General features: G+C 42.5%; 5 protein-coding genes across 7 annotated transcripts; 2 read left to right on the top strand and 3 right to left on the bottom strand.

Annotated features, from left to right (window-relative positions):
• Window positions 1-132: 132 nt before the first annotated feature.
• Window positions 133-5766, top strand: BDBG_06597 (PH domain-containing protein). The gene is made up of 3 exons (XM_002623112.2): window positions 133-432; window positions 508-3120; window positions 3191-5766. Exons 1-3 carry the CDS (start codon window positions 313-315, stop codon window positions 3740-3742), a joined length of 3285 nt encoding a protein of 1094 aa, XP_002623158.1. The 5' UTR covers window positions 133-312; the 3' UTR covers window positions 3743-5766.
• Window positions 3775-5510, bottom strand: BDBG_06596 (mitochondrial inner membrane protease subunit Imp2). Its single transcript, XM_002623111.2, has 2 exons — window positions 4653-5510; window positions 3775-4573 (listed from the first exon to the last, which is right to left on the bottom strand). Exons 1-2 carry the CDS (start codon window positions 5219-5221, stop codon window positions 4231-4233), a joined length of 912 nt encoding a protein of 303 aa, XP_002623157.1. The 5' UTR covers window positions 5222-5510; the 3' UTR covers window positions 3775-4230.
• On the bottom strand, window positions 5517-7544 carry BDBG_06595 (LRP16 family protein). Its single transcript, XM_002623110.2, has 2 exons — window positions 6665-7544; window positions 5517-6591 (listed from the first exon to the last, which is right to left on the bottom strand). The coding sequence occupies exons 1-2, from the start codon at window positions 7276-7278 to the stop codon at window positions 6201-6203; spliced, it is 1005 nt and encodes a 334-aa protein (XP_002623156.1). The 5' UTR covers window positions 7279-7544; the 3' UTR covers window positions 5517-6200.
• A 93-nt stretch (window positions 7545-7637) lies between these two features.
• Window positions 7638-11446, top strand: BDBG_06594 (GNAT family N-acetyltransferase; the record flags this gene model as incomplete). 3 transcript variants are annotated; one of them, XM_031722679.1, is made up of 3 exons in its annotated part: window positions 7638-8345; window positions 8502-9619; window positions 9712-11446. In XM_031722679.1, 2 exons carry the CDS (start codon window positions 7762-7764, stop codon window positions 8533-8535), a joined length of 618 nt encoding a protein of 205 aa, XP_031579517.1. In that variant the 3' UTR covers window positions 8536-9619; window positions 9712-11446. The 3 variants fall into 3 exon arrangements, with proteins under 3 accessions (XP_031579517.1, XP_031579516.1, XP_002623155.1); XM_031722678.1 differs by having other exon boundaries at window positions 9705-11446; XM_002623109.2 differs by lacking the exon at window positions 9712-11446 and having other exon boundaries at window positions 7762-8524.
• A 2431-nt stretch (window positions 11447-13877) lies between these two features.
• On the bottom strand, window positions 13878-14807 carry BDBG_06593 (uncharacterized protein; the record flags this gene model as incomplete). Its single annotated transcript, XM_002623108.2, has 2 exons — window positions 13878-14406; window positions 14739-14807. The coding sequence occupies 2 exons, from the start codon at window positions 14805-14807 to the stop codon at window positions 13915-13917; spliced, it is 561 nt and encodes a 186-aa protein (XP_002623154.1). The 3' UTR covers window positions 13878-13914.
• Between the last annotated feature and the right edge of the window lie 8607 nt (window positions 14808-23414).

Below are 23414 nucleotides of genomic sequence, written 5' to 3'. Positions count from 1 at the left end.
AAACTGCGCAAACACTAGTTAGCTTGCAAACAGTGCAAATAATACAAACAGCTCTCTGATTTTGCAGCCACCGACGTCATTGTTTTTTTGTCGTTGAAGAACGAAACTAGGAAGCAGTTAGCTTGGCTTCACCCCAGACCATCTTCAATAACGAGCCGCCGATTTACCACTGCACAGAGCTCCTGACACAGTACTCAGTGGCTAGTTACTTTATCGATGTTTTACTTCCTATCCCTCTTTACTTACAATCAGCCCTTGCTGTAACATCTCTAAGACGCACCTAGGTTCTAGTTAAACCCGCAAGATGGCGAGATGAGCACTTCTCCGGACCGCACCCAGCGCCCCCAAGCGAGTGCAGAGACTGAAATCGAGGCCGAAATCGACGAAGGCAATTTTGGTTTGAGTCCCGATTCATACACAGCCCAGAAATTGGTTGGTTCTTATTTTGTCGGACTACCTTGTGTGTTTTGCAGCAGTTTGTGCTAACTTCATAATCACTGGTGCCAGCAACATGCCTCTCCAGAACATCTTCACACCACCACTCGACGGACGTTTATTGGCCCTATACCTCGAAGTTGGCTACAGTCTCATCGTAAATCGTGGTATAAAAAATGGTTTGGGCTGAAGGACTACTCGTCCCGGCAGGCTACCTTCTCCGAAGACACTTCTTTCAATATAAACACGCGCCAATTGACAGGATTTATTAAAGCTCCAAATGAACGAATTTATAAACCAAGTTTCCCTCAACCTAAAGACGTGGATGAAAGCCAGGGACCGGTAAAGACTATACCCGTAGCGCCTATTGATACTTCCCAAGAGGAGCCTGCGACGGCGGACCAACAGTCGAGCCACGCTGAAAGTGGACACCATGGCGACTTGGATCAAATGGCGAATCCGTCGGATCAACCAAGTCCAGCCATGAGAAAGTCCTCGACGGATCTTGCGACTGTGGAGGAGTATTTTACACCAAGTGAGTCGCTGGGGGTGAGGAGCAGGCCCGGGTCTTTTGAGTCAGTGGACCACCAAATTCGGCATCGGGGATCTTCGAATTCAAACCAGGACGTTCCTCGTCGACATACCCGGGACTATAGTTCGATGCCAAACCCACTAGATGAACCATTACAACTAGCAGCAACCCACGAGAGCACATCTAGAACGGATGAAACCGAATCTACCGCATCTTTAATACCCCATAAACGGCAAGCCTCAGCAAAACTAATATCCAAGGAGTCCTCAAGTCTCCTTCAAGCAGAAGTATCCCGTGCTGAAACTGCTGCAGCTGGGGAGGGGTACCCCAATCAGCCTCCAACGGACCAGGCATTATTGAGTACTGTTTCCTCGGGAATGGTTCGATTCCAACAAGATGGTTCAACTGGGGTAAATATGCAACCACGGAAACGACGGACTCGCCAGAGAGCAAAAGGCCGACATCGCAGATTACTTCCAGGTCGCGATGGTGAAATCATTAGAGCAGAGCGGATGCTAGTCCGAATTGACACCACAAAAATGCAGTCACTTCCAAATGATTTTAGTGAAAACAACAGTATTAAAATAGAAACCCGAATTGCCGAAAAGTGGAGGGAATATCTCGTTGTGTGTCGTCAAGGAACTGATGAGGAGACTCCTATCACTCTTCATCTCTACAAAACCAGAGTGATCCCCCAGGTTCAAGTTTCACAGGTGAAGAAAAGTTCAACCCGCGATATTCCTCTTACTCTGGGATTTACGAAGGTTAATCTGTTTTCCTCCCTGGATAAAACCATTGTTATTTGGCACCCTGATCATGAAGGATCTGTTTTGTTTATTATGCGAGCAAAATCATGGACCCATTCAATGGAATGGTACACATTTCTTCGTACGACGCTTGGATGGCAACGTCCCACAGACCTTATAGTTCGTGTTCCCGACCTCGATATTGCTGTGCTTCTCAAGCACCCTTTTTCTCACCTACAGAATTATCCCACTCCAGCAGACCAAGACGACAATGAGGAATGCTCGACACTTCTCAAAACAATGGCCGAGGAACGGGCCGTTGCAGCTGGCATAGTTAAAACCTGTATGAGTACGTTATCGGAATGCCCAGAATGGGCCTCTATACTAAAAGTATGGCCGGGTTCCGAGAAAATGGGTTTGGCCTGGCGAAGGTATGACAGGCTAGAGTGGGTTCATGGCGCCAATGAGGAACGAATGTATGGAACAATAGCGATGAGGACCTCCCATGAGCTCGAACTACGACCAAAGCGCCATTATCCGACGACTATAAAGCACGCTGGGGAGGAAGAAGTAACTGAGGAACCCCCTCCAGTTGAAGGATTCCTCATATTGCTTACTTCACAAAAAGGCAAACGCCAACGACTAGGAAAGGCGTATTCTCGGCGGTTATACTTCAACGTTCATGACCAGTATCTATGTTTTTGTCGACCAGCGAGAGCTATCCCTCCCCCTCTGCCACGGCCAACAACGATTGTGGGATCTGATATCCCAACTGCGTCTCAACTTTCCAAGGATACTCCCATTATCTATTCTATCAATCCATATCCCCTGCAGGATGGGGCAATCTCGTGGCTTTCTAGAGTAGCGCAGAACAAGCGAGAACAACATGATGCTGAAGCCTACCGTGAAAACAGAAGAAACCTAGAAAATCTCGAAAGAGCTGAAGGTTATTTTAATCTCTGCCAGGTGTCAAAAGTCCAAGTTGCAAATAAACATTATTTTCCCGAAGAATCACATGTCAATGGGGGCGATGTTGATTTCCATGAAGAAGCGAGAGATAGTACAGCACGAGGTGGGCCAGGAAACGATCATCAATCCCAAGCCAACAGGTCATTTGAGCTAGTGATGAGTGGGGGACTTGTTGTAAAGTTTCGGGCCTACAATATGCAAACAAGAGATGAGTGGGTTCAGCGGCTCTCGAACCTTGTTCGATACTGGACTGCGCGAAGGCGGGAAGATGTAGGTATTATGAAATCAATTCGGCGGCAAAACCTTGAACAACTAAATATAACTGAAGACCAAGAGTTCATGTTTGAACAATTTGCATCTGCTTGGGAGGTATCTAAAGCACAGACATCCCCAGAGCTGTTCAATATTTGTGGGATGTCGGGTTGTCGAGCCGTTAGGGTAAGGATCATAGCATCCTATCTGATGTATCAATGCGAATTTTTGAGCATCAAACTGACTATCAACCTAGATGTCTGGCACGCTATATTGCAAGCCCCGACGACGGTCAACATTTACTGCCTGCGATGTGATCCTCACTGAAGGCCAACTTCTTACCTTCCAGAGCCTTATTCGTAAACTCTCCGGCGAAGAGACACCACATACCCATCACGAACGTGAATGGGTACTAGATCTCCACGACTGCTATATATACAGTGGTCTAATAACGGACTCTGATCTTCTTTACCAAAACCATACCATCGATACCAACTTACCAAGTCAGCATGCTTCGCCTCGTTTGTATCTCAATGACGGATGGACATCGTCTGATGAAGATGTAGCAACGTGCTTCGTGCTTTGGCAAAATGCACGGAAGACCGTGTTTCGCAGTCAGGAGGAACGAGAGGATGGTGCGAGGGCGAGAAAATGGAAGAGGGTATCCACCTTGGGTGTCCCCGGTAGGTCCATCGTGTTTAAGACGAGAAGTCGGGCTGAGCGAGATATGTGGGTGTTGGCCATTGAAACGGAGATTGACCGGCTGCAGCAGTTGGAGGACCTTCGAATTGTCCCTAAAGACCAATGATCCGTTCTCAATCCATCGTGTTTCTGTTTCTTCAGGGTTCCCTGTATCCGGCTGGTTCATGAGGGCAATTGTACAGTATATTTTTGGTTCTCTTTGTGTCCCGTTCTTTTAATAGCGAATGCATCGCAGGGGAATAGTTCAGCTTTTGTTTTTTCTTCTTAAGGAGGTGCATGTTCAGAAAGATTCTGTTCATTTCATAATTCCTTTCTCCCCTATATGATAATTACCAGACAACTAACTGCATGGGTTATATATATAAACCGTGCAGGGGCTGGCTCGATGTGCCAATTCTATCATTACATCTCCAATGAGGAATATCTATAAGCCACCAAAATCTTGATGCCAAATGCAAGCCCCAACTTCATGCATAGTAGAGAGCCGTCCAGATACTCTCTTTCTCATAACAACAACATATATATACAGATAAATGGTATAATATACAATATACAGTAACCAAACTGAAAAAGCTTTGAGAATTCCAGCCATTACTATGCGCCAATATACGGCTTCTCAACCTTAACCGCATCCTCCTCAACCCTCGATCTCTTCGCAGCTGGCTCTCCTCCCTCTCTTGCCCAATCGTCCCACTTCAACAACCTCATCCGCGGCCACAGCACACACATTACCCGTCCTGATATTAAGCTCATCGATACAGGCCCGTACGTATTACTGTCCATAGTCTTCTTTGCGTCGGCTACATCACCTTCCACCCAAACGTGATTCCAGGGGACGATTTGCGCGCTGCCGTCCGATTGATTGCGCGGTGTCACGCGGTCTCCTGCAAGAGCTATTATGCGTTTAACGGTGGTTTGGGAGGGGTTGAGGTGGGAGCTGTTTTGGTTCGTTGGCACATTTAATTATAAATTTACATGAATGACAAAATATATTTGTTTACATTCAAAATACTCACGGGAACGTAACAACCATCCCCCTCCTAAGATTCTTCGCCGGTTCCCACTTTTTTACTAATATCATGTCCTTGACAAGATGTGTCTCGCCATACCCCTCGTTCAAGCAGGGTGTCATTGACGGGCCACTCACCCACATCACCTGCACGAGGTGGTCTGAGAGAAGAACAAGGCCGCCCATTGCGAGTAAGCTGTAGCCTCCAAAGCGGAGAGCGGCCCTGCGGAATCTGGGTGAGCGGAAGAAGCTGGACGAAGATGAAGCTGTGGCTGATGCCGACGGGATTTCTGAAGATGAAGCGAAGGATTTCCCATTATTAGAGGAGTGAGACGGAGCGGCTTTGTGGGATAACCGTTCAATGATTTTCGTATACTCTGCGGCTTCCAATTTGCGGTTTACGAGGTTGGTCTTTACGTGCGTTTCTGCTGAAGGGGCGTCGTATGTAGGGTGAGGAGTGGTGGAGGCGGTAGAAGGGGAAGGGGTAGGCGGTGCTGACTCTTTGTGTGGCTTTATAATTGTGCCTTTGCGAGCCGGAGGGGGTTTAACTGGAGCAGGGCCCTGTTTGGGGAGCATGGCTACTAGAGACGCCCGCCGGGGGAGATCACAGACGACCGGTGTTCCTTTCCTGCTTCCTCAGTTCATGGGTTGGGTTATTGGAGAAGTCAGCAGCCAATTGAAGAGGGTTAGTTAGACAGTATTTGAAGTTGAGGGGCGACCCCTTGATCATGCGCAATGCGCCAACATCGCGATGCGTTTTCTGGCGGAGCAGGAAGTTGGGTTCCGCAATGTTTGTTCTGTTTGTTTTGTTTGTTCTGTTGGATCTGCTCCAAGCCAAACGACGTCGATAGGGCTGAAGGGTCGATCAGATGACATCACACAGCAGGACAAACATAGCCAGCTACCTAGGTAAAGGTACGGAGTATAAAGGGAGGGTGATTGGAATAAATCCTCTAAAAAAGCAGCGCCCTTAATTTTAGGCATGGGAAGGGGGGATACGCTACTTTTAACAGCGTCTTATTTTAACAGCTCATGATGGTCGTTCCTAGTTACAGGGAAATAAAGCCCTGCGGATTAGATTCTGAACATGAAAATAGAAGCACAATATCAACATATGAAAACTCCTAACTTCCTGTGCCAGCATTGCTCCAATCCCATAAACTGAATTGTTCTTCCACCCTCTGTTAAAGTAAAAAAGTTAATGGTGAAAGACATGGCTAAAAGAAAATCAGTATATAAAGAGACGATGAGTAATGCATGTGGCAATGCCTAGTGATATAGTTATCAGTCGGGTGTCAATATCTCATTTTAGCTTCCCACATAACGACAATTCGAATTCTGGTAAATCAACTGAAAATTGGCAGCGGGACGGTGACGGTGAAAGGACGGCGGTTGGCGAGTAGCGAGATGAAAATAAGGTAGAAATATAAAAGAAATGAACGCAAAAAAAAAAAAAAAAAAAAAGAGAGAGAGAGAGAGAGAGAGAGAGAGAGAAGCAAAGAAAAGAAAAGAAACGAAGGCTATAACTATCCATGGCTCTTTTTCATTAATATTCTCATTTCTTCCCTTCCGCAGAGTTGCTTTCCTTGAGGTCCACAGTGCTGGACACGACGCTTTGGACATCTGCCGAAGTAGGGGCATCGTCCAGTTCAACAGGCTCATCATCGAGGCGCTCCGCCGATGTGTTTGTCACTTCGGCTTGCTCAACCTTCTCCCAGTCATCCTCACTTCTCTCGCCATCCTTGTCAAGAACTCGACTCCCTGAAACATTGGTACCAACCCTGGGCTTCTTAGCATCTCGCTGACCTTCCAAGGTAGGCTCTGTGGTAGGGGCATCAGGCAGGCTAGCTGCGAGTGTCGCTGGTGAGGATGACGGGTGGGATGACTCTTTACGGTCTTTCTCTGTCTCCGTTGATAGATCTTGCTCTGTTGGTGGGAAATATTCTCTATAAAATTCACAGTTAGTGGCCTGGTATACTCCAGAATGCCAATGGAGAAAAACGTAGCTAGGTCACTCACGGGAGAAGCGTGTGGTAAGCATCTGTGTCCTTTTGTTCAAAAGTGCAAAATATCACCCGTTCTAGACGCTTGGAACTTGTTTCTAGAAATTGCTTTACTGCAGAAATGGCGACCTCTGCTGCCTGCAGACTCGGATACCCGTAGACACCTGTGCTGATTGATGAGAACGCAATGCTTTTCAAACCACTTTCTGCAGCGAGTGCTAAACTGCGCATATAACAATTGCGTAAAAGCGATTCCCTGCCCTCATCTGCCCAAAACATGGGACCGACAGTGTGAATGACCTTTCGACAGGGAAGGTTATAAGCGTTGGTTATTTTGGCATCTCCTGTAGCGCAACCTCCCAACGCACGACATTCCTGAAGAAGGCCGCGACCAGCTGCACGGTGGATTGCCCCATCAACACCGCCACCTCCTAGCAATGACTTGTTAGCTGCATTTACTATGCAGTCGACTTCAAGTTTTGTGATATCGCTCGCAATCAGACAGATCGAGTTGTTGAGGAGTTGAGAGGGATTGGAAACCCGGGGACTTGAGGCGGGGATCAAATGTTTAAGCTTGTAGAGGAGAGATAAATTGGGAATTTCTGATATTGTTATTCGAGACGACGTCATAATGGCCCTCCTGTGAAATCTAAAGCACCAGCGTACAGATGCGAAATGGGGAAGAAGGTTAAGGGAAAGAAATAGAGCCTTTCGTAGGCTGAGTGCGGGGATCTGGGACTAAGAAGGGTTTAGAAGAGTCTGCGGAAGAGAAAATAAATAAATAATATCACCGATCCAATCCTTGACTAAATAAGAACAACTAATACCGTACATGCTGAGCAGCAATTTGGATAAAAAGATGATGTTGGATCGTAACATCCACTAGTTACTGGAGGTGGTGAGTTTGGGCAACTGTGAGATGGCACGTGATCCATGGCGATGATATCATTTAACTAAACGTACGTTGGCTGCGGGGAAAGCATCTTAACACTCCCCCCTACATTCATGTATCAACGTCTCCCCTTTGAGAAGCATTAACCTTCTTAGAGATACGCAACAACATCCTCCAGAATTCCACTTGTCCTTACTGAAAGACCAAGAGTACTTTTCCAAATGCATCTCAAGGTCCGCACCGCAACAGAGTCAGACATTCCCCAAATCTACTCCATATTTACCCACTATGTTCGCAATACTGTCATAACGCTCTTCGCCAATACACCTCCTTTCTCATACATGACCAAAAGATTCCACAAAACGCAGGAGCGTGGCTTGCCTTTCCTTGTTGCCGTTGAGCAGCTTGAGCAGGATGACACCTGCCATGGAGGAAATATGGCAGAAAAAGTCTGTGGATATACTCTGGCTTCACCCTTCAGGGGCTACATGCTCTCCTACGCACCCACAGTTGAGATGTCCCTCTTCGTCCACCCCGAGTACCACTCGCGAGGGATAGGAAGTACTCTTCTCTCGTCGCTGATAGAAGCTTTGCAAGAGGCAAAACATCTCTCCTACCAAGTCACCGGGCATGCAGGCTCTGAAGCACGTGTGCATGCAGAAGCGAAGGTGAAGAGCATACTTGCTATTATGACAGTCAATCCTGAAGGTAAAAATGGAGGCGAAGGTTTAAGAGACTGGTATGTTCAAAGGGGATTTGTAGAAAGAGGAAGGATGAAAGAAGTTGGCTTCAAATATGGTAAATGGTGAGTTTGTCCCTCCCCCTTCTGTCATATTTGCTTCTGTCGGATGATATTCCTTCTTTGATACTCTAATTTCAATTGTGGATTGAGCCACAACTTTATATATAGAACTCATTCATCTCTGTCATCCTCTTTTCCACTGATACATCTACGCTCTAGGATCGACACAATATATCTTCAATACACCCTATAATGTTCGTTGCCAACCGAGCTAGTGTTTGGTCGCATTTCAGCCAGCATCTGCTAGAAACGAGGAAGTAACGTGGAAATCGCGGAAGGAAAGGCTAAGGTGGCTGGACTTGTTACTCAGCATTTGTTCTACGAAGCTGGAAAAGACCATTTCTTGCTCTTCGCACTCCTATTGAGTCGCATCCACGGCTGGTGGAGAATTTAAGATTATCGAATTAACATTCAAGGTAACTTTCTAACTACTTCTATTCGAACCTTCTTCGCCATTATTATATATAGAAAGATAAATTCCGTTCATTTAATAGTGACGGGACAAAATGATAGTGATAAGTGGTGGCCAGTAGATCGAACGGCCATACAGTCGAATCCACAGTTGTGGGCTTTCCACCTAGCATCATGCCCTCCAAGCACAAGCCTGTCATATCAAATTGGGGGCCATTAAAGCTTTCCACCGAGCGCCATAGTTGACTTCCAATTAATGATTTGCCAACTCACAGGTTTCGAATTCCTCCGGTTCCCACCACGACAGAGAAAAGGGATTACATAGAAATTTGCAATTTGCACAGCCGACAAGGCAAATATGGGCCAGTAGGCCACGGGATCGTGAACCGGCTTCACAGGGGGAAACTAAATCATAAAGGAGAGTGCTGGATGATAAATCAACCTTGAGACTAAAACCGCTGGCGAAAATTCGACTATTCCTCCATTGAACTCCCAAAAGGTCCCTAACCTTGGGCTCATCTTCCAATATATTTCATTGGAGAATACAAGGCAGAATACCTGACAGATCTATTGCCTTCATGGAAAATTTCTTGATCAGGAATGGTGATGTAATTAACTCATTGCTTTCGTTTGGATATTTAACTACCCACGCATCTTAATCGTTACCCAAGAAGAGAAGAGCTGCGCCTGGCCGTTCTTCCAAGCATGCACAGTACATTGTCTCTCCCACTTGTCCCGTCTGAAGGGCGCATTGGATAGTGCGAATCGGAATGTGTCCAAAGCAGGGTTACAACGCAGGGTAACAGCCCAAGCATGACACCACTGAGATTAGCATGATGATCTGAGGAACTTTAAATAAATAATAGGTCAGTTATCCAAGACAGAGCGTTTGTCAGGGACCTTCTGCTGCCAGACCTCTCCCAGTCTAGTCGCACTCACTGAAATGAAAAGCTACCAGGGTCATCATTCAAGTTTAGCCCACCAACCACCCAAGGCAGGCTTCCGCGGTCCCCGCTGCAATCCTGAAGAGGAGGGCGCATGAATGATGGGAAGAGGTTGGCCCTCGGCTCTAACCATCGGATACGTTGTGTGAGGTGGCATCCCCTCACTGGAAGGCGGCTCGACGATCGTGGCGGGACGGCCTTTTATCTTGAAACGGCGGCGTGCGTTAATAATTCGGCAAAATGACTTATCACAAAGAGAATTCACCAATAAACATTTTACTTGCAAGCAGGGTCGGTGCGTTTGAGGTTGAAAGGCTCTGGACAGCGCGACATTGTGGAGAAAGCGGGATGAGAGGATCGGCTCCAATCCCCGCAGCACGCACGTTCCTAAATATTTGGCAAAGAATTTTGTCTTTGGAAACCGAAATCTTCCATTGCCGAATTAGCTTCTGGAAGCTGTTTTCATCTCGCCGCCCCACGTTTTCCGGATACATGCGACAACGTTTGGGGTATTTATTCTCTGACTATTTTGCAATCCAAATAATTAAGGGAAAGAATCTAGCACTTCGCGGCGACAGGTAGCTTGTCCTCAAGGGCTGATCTGCACGTCATGAGATATGAACTGGAATCTCAGCCAATAATTTTCCAGTCCAGGCTTAGTGTCAATGAACTGTCATTTTTACTATGTTAGAAGCGCCTCCTAAAAAGCGGAATATGTGAAGCCATATTACCGTCGCGAACAAATTGCATCAAATGGAGTGCACTTCCCCAATGCTGAGGAATACATGCACCACTACGGATTACTGGTTGCCAATGTGATGTTATTTTTAAATCTCCTCCTTCGTCCATCTGTCTCGGAATATTTGCTAGCTAGCAGGAGCCGACAGGGTCTTCTTTGGTTGGTTCATTATTTCCGTGAGCCGCCCAAATCGCAGTATCTCGCCGGACATGGAATGGAGTTTGGGGAGGAAATAAGATTCTAGAGCAGCGCATAACGGCCTGACTTGCTCATGGTCTAAGTGGGCAAATTTCTGCAGTTACGCATTAAACTTCCTTGTCCACCTTCACTGATTCTAGTTAGCATAAACACAACCAATATGTTAGCGAGATTTTAATCTTGGATACAACCTGATGGGTGGACTCTCAGAGAGATCCTTGGAAACAATGCCGTTTATCTCACCTGTCCATGAAGTGTTGATGACAGCCAATCGGATACATGAGAAGAATGAATCTAGTTCAAGAGTTCGAGCTTTTGAAGATCCGAAGGAAAAAGTGCTCAGCTGCAGCAAGCCGATCTCCATAGAGATCGAACAGATGGTCCTCGTTACATTTTTCTGACTATCAGGGGGCAAGGATTACAACGGATCCTTGATCCTTCCTTGTCCCAACTCACCGACAATATCCCGGCCATCCAGAAGGCCAAAAGAGAGCTCTCGAAGAGGACATGGAGCTTTATTATCTAGCTTAATTCATATTTCCTCCATGTCAAGAGGTCCTGGTTTGGTCCCGTTTACGCTATTGTGGCAGTAATTTTCAGAGATTACTGTCTCAGAATTCATACTCTCGAAGGATAATTGGGTTCGAGAGCGAATGTCCTGACTTCTTCAGCTTTGTATCGCGAGAAAGAGAACGAAACGGCCGGGGTCTTCGAAGCTCTTCCCTTCAAATCTTTCAATAATCGTGGCTCGTCAGTAGCTACGGGACAGATTTGACCTGCCAGGTCAGGTCCGCAAGTTCTTTCAGGTCCCTTTGATTTCATTGAATTAAATAGGGATGTACCCATCCCGGTTGCAATTCTTATCAATCAATGCCTCAATAGTGTTTGTGGCCGAAATGTGACTTTAATCAGATAAGAAGTCGCCGATGAGATTAACCTAATTTTGCTGTTTCTGTCAGATTGAATCCTTGGAGAGCTCCATGTCGTCCTGTCGCTATCCGAATCAGCATGCCATCATCCAGTATGAGACGCTTTAGCTGCTCTTGTACTGTACCTCGACGGTTTGCTGCCTGGGATGTCAAAATATAGGGCGGATCTAAACATTCGTTCATTCTGTATGGTATGCAGAGGGCAGAAAACCAATTCGTAATTACTAATATCAGTTTCATGAACGAGATAGTTTGTGACACTTCGGGCTGGCTTTCATCAGCAGCAGGATCACAAGGATGATTTATCAAGTCCGTAACAAATAGCGTTAGTGGGTTGGATGGATTCTCCTCGGTATGCTTCCTCCTCTGTTTCTTTGTCTTACTTACACCTTCCTATCCTCAGGAAACACTGATCGAGACAAAGAATTTCCCGATGCTTTCACCTAGTTGGACTATTGAAAATATCGGGCCACAGGCCTCCAAGGGCTGAGTAGTGTATCACCTCGTTTATGGACGTAAGAATGTGCTCACTCTGATTCCAGATCTATCGCAACCCGGCGCCCCTCACACAATTTTTTATTTATGTATTTATTTATATTTTTTTACAGCCATACGCAATATAAACGACGCTCACAAGCTTCCAATCAATAACTACGAGAAATAGTGGGGGAAAAGAAAAGGAGAGCGCCAACGGTCGTGGCGGCCAGGGACGACGACAGATACGCTTGGCGATCGATGGGGCTGCGTGGCACGATTCGGCTTTTTGAAACCGTGTCCAGGAGCATACGCTGGGCAAGGATGATCGTATATATGTACTGTACATGAAATGTACATGTACATACATTACTATGTAGGAATCCTCTAATGTATCTCAACACGGAAATCATTGGGAAGTTAATGCAATTTCACCATATGCTGTACTTGTGCATCCTAAGCATCTACGCCGTTTGAAAGCTTGTATTTTATACAAAAAGCTTTCTTGTTTGCTAACGGTCTTGCTGTCAGGTTCTGCATGTGCAGCATGCATAGATCATTTTAGCACGCTCTTACACAGTACGGAAGTCAAGATATTCTTGCCAAGTCTCAGGCTGAATCATCATTAATGCCGGGGATTCAGGTTGTGGAAGCTGGCCCATCCCTCCTTCAGACAAGCTCCTATGTAAAAAACAATCGAGAGAAACTCGCTCGTTTTTGCCTTGGCATGCGCAGTACGGAGTATCGTGTAATTAATTATGACGACGGGCCGCTGTGTAATAATACTGAGGTAATGCCGCATGCATGGCGATACGACTGAAATCTGCATGATTACGATGAACGGCTATGACATTACGTTGTAGGATAGCGATCTTGGCAAGAAAAATATCAAGTTTCCATGCCACGCCACCTACTTTTGAGCGCACACACCCCGACCCTGACACAACAAACCCCGTCAAGAAGAAGCAAGAGCGCGGGAAATTTGACCATTTAGGTAAGGGCCCTGGCAGAAAACCATGACGAGTTTGCAGGATTGAAATGGCATAGTGTATTTTATCAGCGTCCAAGGGGAAAGAAGTAGGAGAAGAAAATACAGTCCGGGAAGTTGACTGTCGCGTTAAGAATAGCGTAGGGCTGATAGTCTCGGATTATTCGGCGATTTTTTGTTCTTCGAGGAGCTGTACGTCCCCAACCGAGCTGGAGTGTGGGCTGGACGGGACGGGGACCGAAATGTGCTCGGCACCGCTCAGCTTTGATGTGATGTGCAATTTCATGAGGAGCAGATATCCCTTGCAACAATCATCAATCATGATGGGAGAAGTACCTCACATGTGTAGCAGAACAACAAATAGCTAGCTCCCTTTGGCTTTTATCTGATGAGAGAAAATCGGGTGCAAAGTTCCCTGAGAGCACCCATATCTGACAGGACCAACTGATGGGAACCTAGCCAAATTAGGTCAACGTAGCCCGGCAGGAGTGAGATAATCATCTCCCGAAAGCAGAAATCATTGTCCACTTTCCTATCATATTCATGTACTCCGTACTTAGCTCCTTTCAGGACAACCTAGACTTGTCTCCTCCCAAGATTGAAGACGTTCTGACAGCGAAATAAAGAAGGCTGAACAAGGGAAATATCATGTATGTCCCCCGCGGAAACAAGAGGTTACTCCATCCTAATGGGGCATGGTCGAGATCTTGTCATGACCATCCCAGAACTGTGAGGAACTTAATGAAGTGGGACCAGCTTTAACAACGACAGAATTCAATAATCAGTGTGCGCAATTCCCTGTTCCTCTTTTTTTTTTCCCCTAAATATCCTAGGGAGAATTCCTAACCGCTTGGGAGGGAAACCGGAACAAGCTTCAGCAATGTTATAATTAGCTTATGCACTCTGCTGCTTGATAGGAGTGAGATTTTGGCCATGACACAAAACGCGATTTCGGCACTAAATCTTCGTTTGCAACCCTAGCAGGACCAAGGAATCTCCCCCCACCCAGATCCCTCTCTTCCTTGGACTCAGAAGTGAGGTCGAGACGACAGGCTGAGGTGGGGCTCACCATCCATACCAAGCCCGTTCTCTTCCCAGGGGCCAGGGCGCCAGGGCCCAGGGGCCCCAGACACTGGCCCCAGAGTACCGAGAACTCAGAAGAGATTTCGTGGTTAAAGTTTCGGGATTTGCTTGATTGACCCCACGCACGCGTCCACGATCTCACCAGCAACGGCCCCTTGTGAAGTTGTGAGGTTTTTGAAAATTGCTGATCTTCCCCATTTATCTGGAGTGGATCGATGGTGGTTTCTCCTGGGCTTTTCAGGATTTGGATTGGTCCGATTATGGCCGCTCCAAATCCTCGTTGACTTTCTATGGCCCACTATCACAGGTATTCTCAGAAGGATGGGATTTTGCCTTTGTCTGACCCCTCATCTCGCTGCTTGTTGTAGGAGGGCCCAGGGGAGGGAGGGAATGATAATTGACGGAAAAAAACTTAAACCAGGGCGGAAATACTTGGTTCCGGTGAATGACTGGCTACGGTTTAATCTTCTTTCCACGTCCTGTGGCGCTTCGGTTTTTCAGATTACTTTGCTCCCTAGTGATTTCCGGTCGGAATATCGCAATTAAACGGGCATGGAATGAATGTGTGAGATACCTGCCTCAAGTTGTATGCACGTCCGCTGTTTCATGTACGGAGTACTGTACACACACTTGAAGAAATAACGCAGTCGACATGCCCCTACCACAAATCAGGCCCGACTTTAAGAGGAGCAACGACATAAAAAGATATATGCGTGCACAAACATATCTAGAGGCGTTGGGAAAGCTTGGACAAGTTGATAACAAGTATCTAAATGCCTTACGCACAGTAACTCTGGCACAAGTGCAAAGGGTGAAGCAAGCTCACACTTCAGTAACTACTCTGTACAATGACTTGCACTAAAGTCACAATAACTTGAGGGCGCGGGATGCTGCAGAAAATGGACCACAGCAATGCGGCTTGAGATTCTGAGAAGCAAACTTTGGTCCTTGTTCACTGCTCCTCCGAAAACTTAGATCTCCTTTTCATGAGGAATCTAAAAACTATCCTACTGAGTAATCCGTACTGTCCAACCAACGCAGGACCATGTTCACGCTCTTTTCCATTTGTCTTACCAGGAATTGTCTGATTTTGTTGGCTTAAATTACGATCGCAATCATAATCTTGAAACCAGCAAAAGTTAAAGTAAGTTAAATATTTCGCCTGACCCGGCTCAGTGCAGGCGTAAAACCATCCATGACCTTCTGAAATTCTGGCCCCACCACGAACGGCTGCGCCTCACATGGGGATACTTCCCGCGTGAAGCGTACTGCAGATCCTCGACGCGGGAATTATTCAACCAATAAACGGGAGTGGTTTTCTGCGTTGCTGTGGCTCACAATTTTGCGGTTGGCGGGTTCTGAACCCTTTTTCCTCTCAGTGGAGTCGGGAATGATAAATGTCTGATACTATCTGACACTTGTATTATTATTATTATTATTATTATGAACATGTTGTAGCATACAGGCTGCGGAATACTCAGTAACGGAAACAAAAGCCCATCTTTGTGGGAACATGCCAATTTCACTCGGAGCTCCTACTTTCTTTTTTTAAGGCAAATTTTGTGAATAGAATAGCGTCAACTTGAATGTCTAGAGGCGCTAGTAGCTTCTGCTTTTTAACTTGTATTGCACCTATATTCCGTTCCTGACAAAAGAGAAGGTCTTCTTGGAAGACTTTATAAAAAAGCAGGTGTGTATCAGCGATCATAAATAAATCTCCGCTCATAACATAATACCTATTATATGGAGGGTTAAAGCCATGTGTGCTTGCTTTTAAGTTACTTGGTACCTCTTGAAAGTTACCAAACCTTTTAAGTTCTTTTAGAGTTCTAGAAGACGAGATCTCATCTCCGAACGAAACATACCTGCTCCACCTCGGCCCTTACTTTGCAAGATCTCCACTAGTGATAGATGCTTAAAATAGAACAAAAAGACCCACCGTTCTGTTTTTCTTGGGTTACCTGACACCCGTGAAACGTATTATTGGGGAACTGTCAGCGATTATTGAAAGAATATTGCGAATTTATGAACAATAATACTAGCCTGTGGTTTGGGAATGTAAGTTAGTTACATACATAACGAGCTGATTATCTTTCTTCCACTTTTGATACGAATCATCTCCAGCAGAGAACAAGAAAATCTCTTGTATTTTTTTATCCACCCGCTCTGGCGAAATTGACCTGAGATTGTGACGATACCGTGCATTCGCGAAAGACAAGGGCTCCTGCAATGCCCGTTGTTGGATAAATACAAACAATCTGCACCAAGACCCCTTTATCTCGATCTGTTAGCACAGCCTCTCTCGTATTTGAATGCGCCTGACAGATAAATTACGGCGTATTGAGTGAGCACTGGCGCCGTTTCGTGTTTCACATTTCGGTATTGGTAATTCAACCTGCTTCTCCCATGAGGCCCTGCTGGCCACTCATGCCCCAGGAGGAGAATTTATCATGATGCGACAATGCTGTTGCCGCGACGGTATGGTATACACAACATCTTGTCCCATGACGGTGGACTGGCACATTTGAACCACCCGAATTTTTACAACGTTTGGGTGTATCGCCCCCCGCCTCCCAGGCATGACGACGGCCAAGGTAAAACATCCGTCAATTACATCTATGCTTCCCCGGAAGCTTATTATTGTCCTCAGAAGTGGTCATGTCCACAGAGCTGGAATTCGTTAACTATTATTGCGATCTTCCAACATATCAAACGCCGGCGATAGCGGCTCGATGGGGGGGCGAAATGTGTTGCACGGGGGGGGTCTCGGCTTTCTAAGTGGGGGAGCCAACAGAGCGGATTGGATCTCGAAGTTGAGGGTTCCCGCCTCTGTTTTGCTAGCACTTTACAGACGGCTAAGCTCCATATGACAACCATTGGGATGCATCAAGGTATCCTCAAGACGCGGAGTATCTCAGTATGTTTTATGCATCGTTCAGCGGTGTTTCCAGGCTGTACAAAAATTCAACTGGTAACCTGAGTGATTGTAACTCACTCTGGGCTCAGGCTCCTAGATATTGAATTATATATCCTACATGGTTGGTATTCTCCTAACACTATCAGCTCTAACCTTGGAGAATAACCACTTATAATAGGATCGATCTTAGCTCATACTTTCTGCTAGTCGGGACAGAAAAACTGTTTTCGGTGCATGCATATCTGACACTTGAATGTGAATTGCTGAATTGATCTGTATGCGCTTGGCATCGCTTGGCTAAATTCAAGCCATTCTCAGCTTGCATAAACATGCATGATTGTTCGGAATATTTTTGATGTGCATATGACTGAGATGGGCGATGTGCAACACTGAATGATAGTTGCACCGGATTTTGCTTCCAATCCACACTCGCCAATAGCAAAGTTCAAGAATAAGGACAGCGAGGAGTGGAACGAACACCCGCATAACATCAAACAAACACGATTGCAAGTGTTTCTTTCTTTTTTCTTTTCTTTTCTTTTCTTTCGTTTTATTTTTTCTTGGTGGAACGTGTCATAATCATCGAATTCCCGGGCCGCAGGTGCCGATAAAGGAAAGTTCGGTGTTGGACATGTGGCGCCAACAGCGTGCAATGTGATACATGATTCGAGAAAGAGAAAATGTGATAGGGATGATTGATTGAGAGGGGCGAATCAAAGCCGTTGAGGGTAACACAGCAATCATCGATCCCATTATTTCCATAAAACATCACCGCCACGTCCCACGCTCCCAATTTTGAGACTAGTATAGAACTGCAAAACTCTAGTTTCAAAATTCCATGAGCCTTATTCTTGAATATTACCTACGGCGAAGTGCGGATGTTCGCGATTGAGTAGCTTTTTGGATATGGAAATCAAAAGTTGGGTCTGCTACGCTGTGGAGAGCTTGGGCGGGAACCGTCGAAGGCGTGGCGCGGCAGATGCCAATAACAAGGTTGGTTTAGGGCCAGGGTACCGAGCCATCTTAGTGTCACAGCTCAAGCTGTTGCCAAGTGTGATTCTTCTTTTGTTCTATGGGCCCCTGGGGGCGATCAGATAGTGGCTTTGCACATGCATGTGGTGGTGGTGTATAGGAACTGGGTTGTTCATCCTTGATCGACTTTTCACTCCTTACAACATGCCCAGGCAAAGTTCGCTCGGTGAAGGTATCAGAGCTGGAACTCGGACAGTAAGTTGCCAGCAGCAGGAAATTACTGATCCGAACGGCAGTCGGTAGATGAGGGAGTCAGTCTGTGAAGCATGTGCTTGACTGGGAAATCTGCTCAGCTGGCCGGAGAATTCCCACTCTCGGATCTTCCATACGCACTTCTCCAAAAACGTAAATGAATTAATGAATCTTACGGCAGCCATAGCCACGGTAAACTAGCGGGAGCTAAGCTGCCTTTCATATCTAGATATCCTCCTTGCATTGAACTCGGACATTGAGAGGCTTGAGGAGAAATTGCTATTCTTGCACCGTCAAGGAGCAGCGGTCAAGGACATGTAACACCACACCCCCCCGGATTAGGACTAGCAGGGACCTGGCGCTAGTAGGCCGTTGTGGTAATATCCCATTGGCGGGGGGGGGGGCGCGAACTCATTCCTTCAATATCCACCACAATAACGGCTACTTGCTCATAATATATCTAATCTATAATATCAAGGTAGGTTTGGGTACAGTACAGAGATGATGTGTATTGTCAGCCAGTACCGTACCGGCAGTTTCTCAGTAACGTAAAACGCCATGGTACGGAGGCTCTTGGCCGTCAAGGCGAACTTAAAATATAGCGCTAGCCTCCATCGCATCTCCAAGACCAAGCCCACTTGGACTCTGAACCACGATTGCGCTAGTCAGATTCGCCCATGGCAGTGAGGATGACTGGCCTGAAGCAATAATTGCTAGTCGTACGCGGTGGTGAGCCGTGCAAGCCGACTGATCTTAAGGAGGAGAGAAAGAAAATTAATGAGCATGCGTGCGAGGTTTTTTGACACATGGAGGGGGATGGTTTTCGGGGATATGGAACCCTTGCGTTGTACCCAGGTATTCAATCACGGTGACTTTTTGAGGGTCTTTCTGAGTTTATTCAGGGAACTAACCGGCGAATCCGCGAGACCATGCTTGGGTACATTCATTCCACTTGAAGCGTCGGAGGCCTTATTTAATTAAGAGCGCAAACTGCTTCACACCCCGCGCAGAAAAGCGTGGAAAAGACTTTGTTGATTTAGGCATGAGGGATAATAATGGTGCAAATACGGAGTACGCAGCGCAGTATATAAAAATACTCGAGTCAGGGAAGGGTGAGGTCGTCTGTTACGTATTTCCGAGTTCTGGAGTGGAGCCACTATTGTTCGTGAAAAGATACTCCGTACCTCAGGAGAGATCTCGGTCACAGATCGGCGTGATCCCGATCGCGCGCTGGGGTTGGAAAAAATGCTTTTTTTTTGGTTGCAGCGTGGAAGAATATATCTCCCAGTTCGCGCTTGAGCTCACCTGGAATTTCCAATTCATACACTAGCTATTCCATGGCTACGATTCTCCTGACACGTTGTCCCGATTTCAATCCGATCTTGCTTGCAACCACTTTTAAAGTTGCTCGATGATGATAATGAACCTTGATGTCGTTTGAAGTGCCACATCACAACAAAATGCGTCAACGTCAATCATAAATTCAGTTTGTCAACTAAGCTTATGCGAAACGACGCCTGCTCCGGCACAAACGTTCAAGTATCGGGGAATGATTCAGGTGAGGTTCCAAACGAATCGGCGTTATTTGTCCAAACTATTGGATAATTACCCCAGACGAGCGTTTTGTTTTCCAGATATAACTTACCCCTATGACCGTACTGCAGTGGCCATTGGATTGCAGCTTGCAAGTGATTAACCCTGGCCAACTTTTGAACTGCCGAGAAATCTTGGAATGTTTTTAGTGGCTCCGCCGTCGCCGTTGGTCATTGTGGTGTAGCCGTTGGTATGGACTTTACGCCTGTCTCAATACTTGTATGGTAAGTTATGACATGAGCTAATTTCATTACCTTAACTAACTACTACAAAGCCAGCCAAGGAGTTATTATATAGTAACTTACATAAGTTAGCTGCTGTATGAACGCACGGATGTATTAATGTCATGCGTTTGTTTGTTGCATGGACTGGGCTGACACGTTGGGATAAAAGGACATGGGGCTCGAGGGTGCAGCGCTAGAATTTCCAGCGCTCTCGGAGCTACATATTATATTCAGTTGTCCAAGCCACTGGTTCCACTGGCTGGGATCTGGCATCGCTTTCCTGTGCATGCCCAGGTCACTTTTCCGTATGTGGCATGGCATACGATCCATCGATCTTCTTACAAGTTACCACTATCTGGCTTTCCCACCTGGGTGGGACTCTGGGTCCTTGGGACTTGGAACAATCGATGTCAAGCAGTCGAATCGATTTGGCTAAATCAGAACCAATTCTGAATCAGATCTTTTTACACTTCAATATTTTCATCAATATTAAATATTATTATAAATTAAAATACAATTATTAAAATAAAACTATAAAGTTAAACTTCACTTAAAGCTTTTAATTTCAAGTTAATTTTAAGCTTAAATCTTTATTTTAAATAAAGTTAAACTAAATAGAAGTTTTTAAAATCTTAAAAAAATAATAATATATAAAGAAGTAAAAGATTTCATTTTATAACTTATATTTATTTTCTTTTAATAATAATAAAAGTTTTATTTATTTATATATTCAATATATTTATATATTTTATATATTTCTTATATTTTTTCTATATATTAATATAAGTTTTATTCTTTCTTTCATTTTAAAATAAGACTAAGTAGTAGACTGACTGCTGAGACTATGAATTTCATATTTAATTTTATTTAATCTGATCTTATACATTTCTTGATATGAATCTTACTAAGACTAATCATTAAAAAAATATATAAAGTAACTATATATCAGATTTCAAAATGAGATCATGACTTAGAAAAAATAAGACAGTGATCTTATTTACTTTCATTTAATCTTATTCTTAGTATAAAGTTACTATTTTTAGACATTTTAAGGTTTTTTTTAGACTATTTTTAATTTTTTAAAAAGTAACACTTTTTAATAATACTTAAATAAGATTTAAAGTCATTTAGAGCAATAAAAATAATTTAAATTAAGAAGTGAAAATTGTGATCTTATTTGAAAAATATGATAAGAGTAGATAGTAAGTCTTAAACTGACTGTGTGATTATATCTGAGACTAAAATCAGAATTTTTAATAGTCTTATTATTAATTTGACTGATCTCATTACACAGTTTTAACATTAGATAGTAGTCTTATACTGTCTCAGTGAGACTTACTATCTACTCTTATTATATTTTTTAAATAAGATTATAATTTTTACTTTTTAATTTAAATTATTTTTATTGCTTTAAATGACTTTAAATCTTATTTAAGTATTATCAAAAAGTGTTACTTTTTAAAAAATTAAAAATAGTCTAAAAAAACTTTAAAATGTCTAAAAATAGTAACTTTATGCTAAGAATAAGACTAAATAGAATTAAATGAGATTACTTTCTCATTTTTTTCAAGTCATGATTTCATTTTGAGATTTAATATATAGTCACTTTGTATGTTTTTTTAATAACTTGTTTCAGTAGAATTCATATCAAGAAATGTATAAGATTAGATTAAATGAAATTAAATATGAAATTTATAGTCTCAGTAATCAGTCTAGTTAGTCTACTAAGTAGTATAGATAGAAGATATACTAATTATAATTTTTCTAATTTTTAACTTAAAATAATACTAATTTTTCTTTATATATTTTTTGAATAAATTTATGTATAAAAACTCTTGTAAAATAAATTTAAATAAAGAAAAAAATGTATTAGTAAAATTATAATTATTAAAAATTTCTATTTCTTTAAAAATAACTATAAATTATTTAAATTATTTAAGATAAAAATATCTTTATATCTCTATTATAAAAGAATAATACAAAATTAATAAAATTATAAGAAAGTATACTTTTCAAGTATATTCTTAATATACACAGCTTGGTGTGAAATGTACTAGTAATTAAAAGTACTTTTGAATCATAAAGATATTTATGATAAAAATACCAAGTGTAAAGATTAATATATAATAGTATTCAATTTAAGTTATAGACATAGTAGCAATGCTAGTTTATATAAAATATATAGATAAGGTCTACTAATTTCACTTATTAAGTGAGTAATAAGAATGAAAGTAAGAAGATTTACAAGTGTAAAATTCTACTTCTTGTGAATTCTTTACCTTTATTTCTATGTCTTATATAATTAATAAAGTTAGCAGCTCTTAATTACATACAACTATATAAACTAGAGTTCATGACTACTATTCACAACTCAGCTTGAATACTATTATATATTAAATTTTTACATTTATCTTTCTACTGTGAATACTTCTAGTAATTATTAGTATATATTATATCAAGCTGTGAATCTCTGAATAATTGTCTGTAAGTACTTATTCTTATAATAAAACTATGAGAAGTATAATTTCTTATAAAAATAAATACTTTTTTAAATATATATATATATATTAGATTGTCTCTCTACAGGCTGAGTTAGAGTCAGTAGTCTATATATTTAATATGATTTTTAATAAATTAAATTTTTTATCAACTTTACAATAGCTAAGAAAATGAAATTAGATTTAAAAAATAATTAAATTAAATAATTTTAAATTTAAGTACTATTAATATTAAATTTTAAAGTTAAAATACTTTTAATAAAATATAAAATAATAAAAATTTTTAATAAAAATTTTTAAAAATTTAAATTTACTTCTAAATATTTTTTCTAAAAAAATAAAAAATACTAAATAAAAATACTGAAAAAAAAGACTGAAAATTTTAAAATAAATATATATATTTTTTTCTTTTTTTATAATTAATTGTATTAATACTTATTTAAAATTAATTCTAATTTATATATTTTTAAATTAAAAATTGAAAGAAATAATAAAGAAATAATATTTTATTATTTAATTTCTAAGTAATAAATTATTTTCTTTATAATTATTTTTATATTTAAAAGTAAGTTTTTATTTTATCTCTTTTTATTTTTTTTAAAGTAAAAAAGTATATTTTATTTAAATTACTACTATATTATAATTATAATTTATTATATAAAATAATAATAAAATAGTTTTTATTATTATTATAAAATATTTAAATATTAATTATAAATATTTATTTTTAAATTTAATATTAAAATTTCTATTAAATTCTTTAGAAAATAATATATATTTTATAATATAATATTTAATTCTAATTAAAGTAATACAAATCAATTAATGCAAAGTATTTATTTTAAAATTT

The sequence above is a fragment of the Blastomyces gilchristii genome (assembly GCF_000003855.2).
Source record: "Blastomyces gilchristii SLH14081 genomic scaffold supercont1.14, whole genome shotgun sequence".
Taxonomy (NCBI): domain Eukaryota; kingdom Fungi; phylum Ascomycota; class Eurotiomycetes; order Onygenales; family Ajellomycetaceae; genus Blastomyces; species Blastomyces gilchristii.
This window is presented reverse-complemented; position numbering and strand designations above follow the sequence as displayed.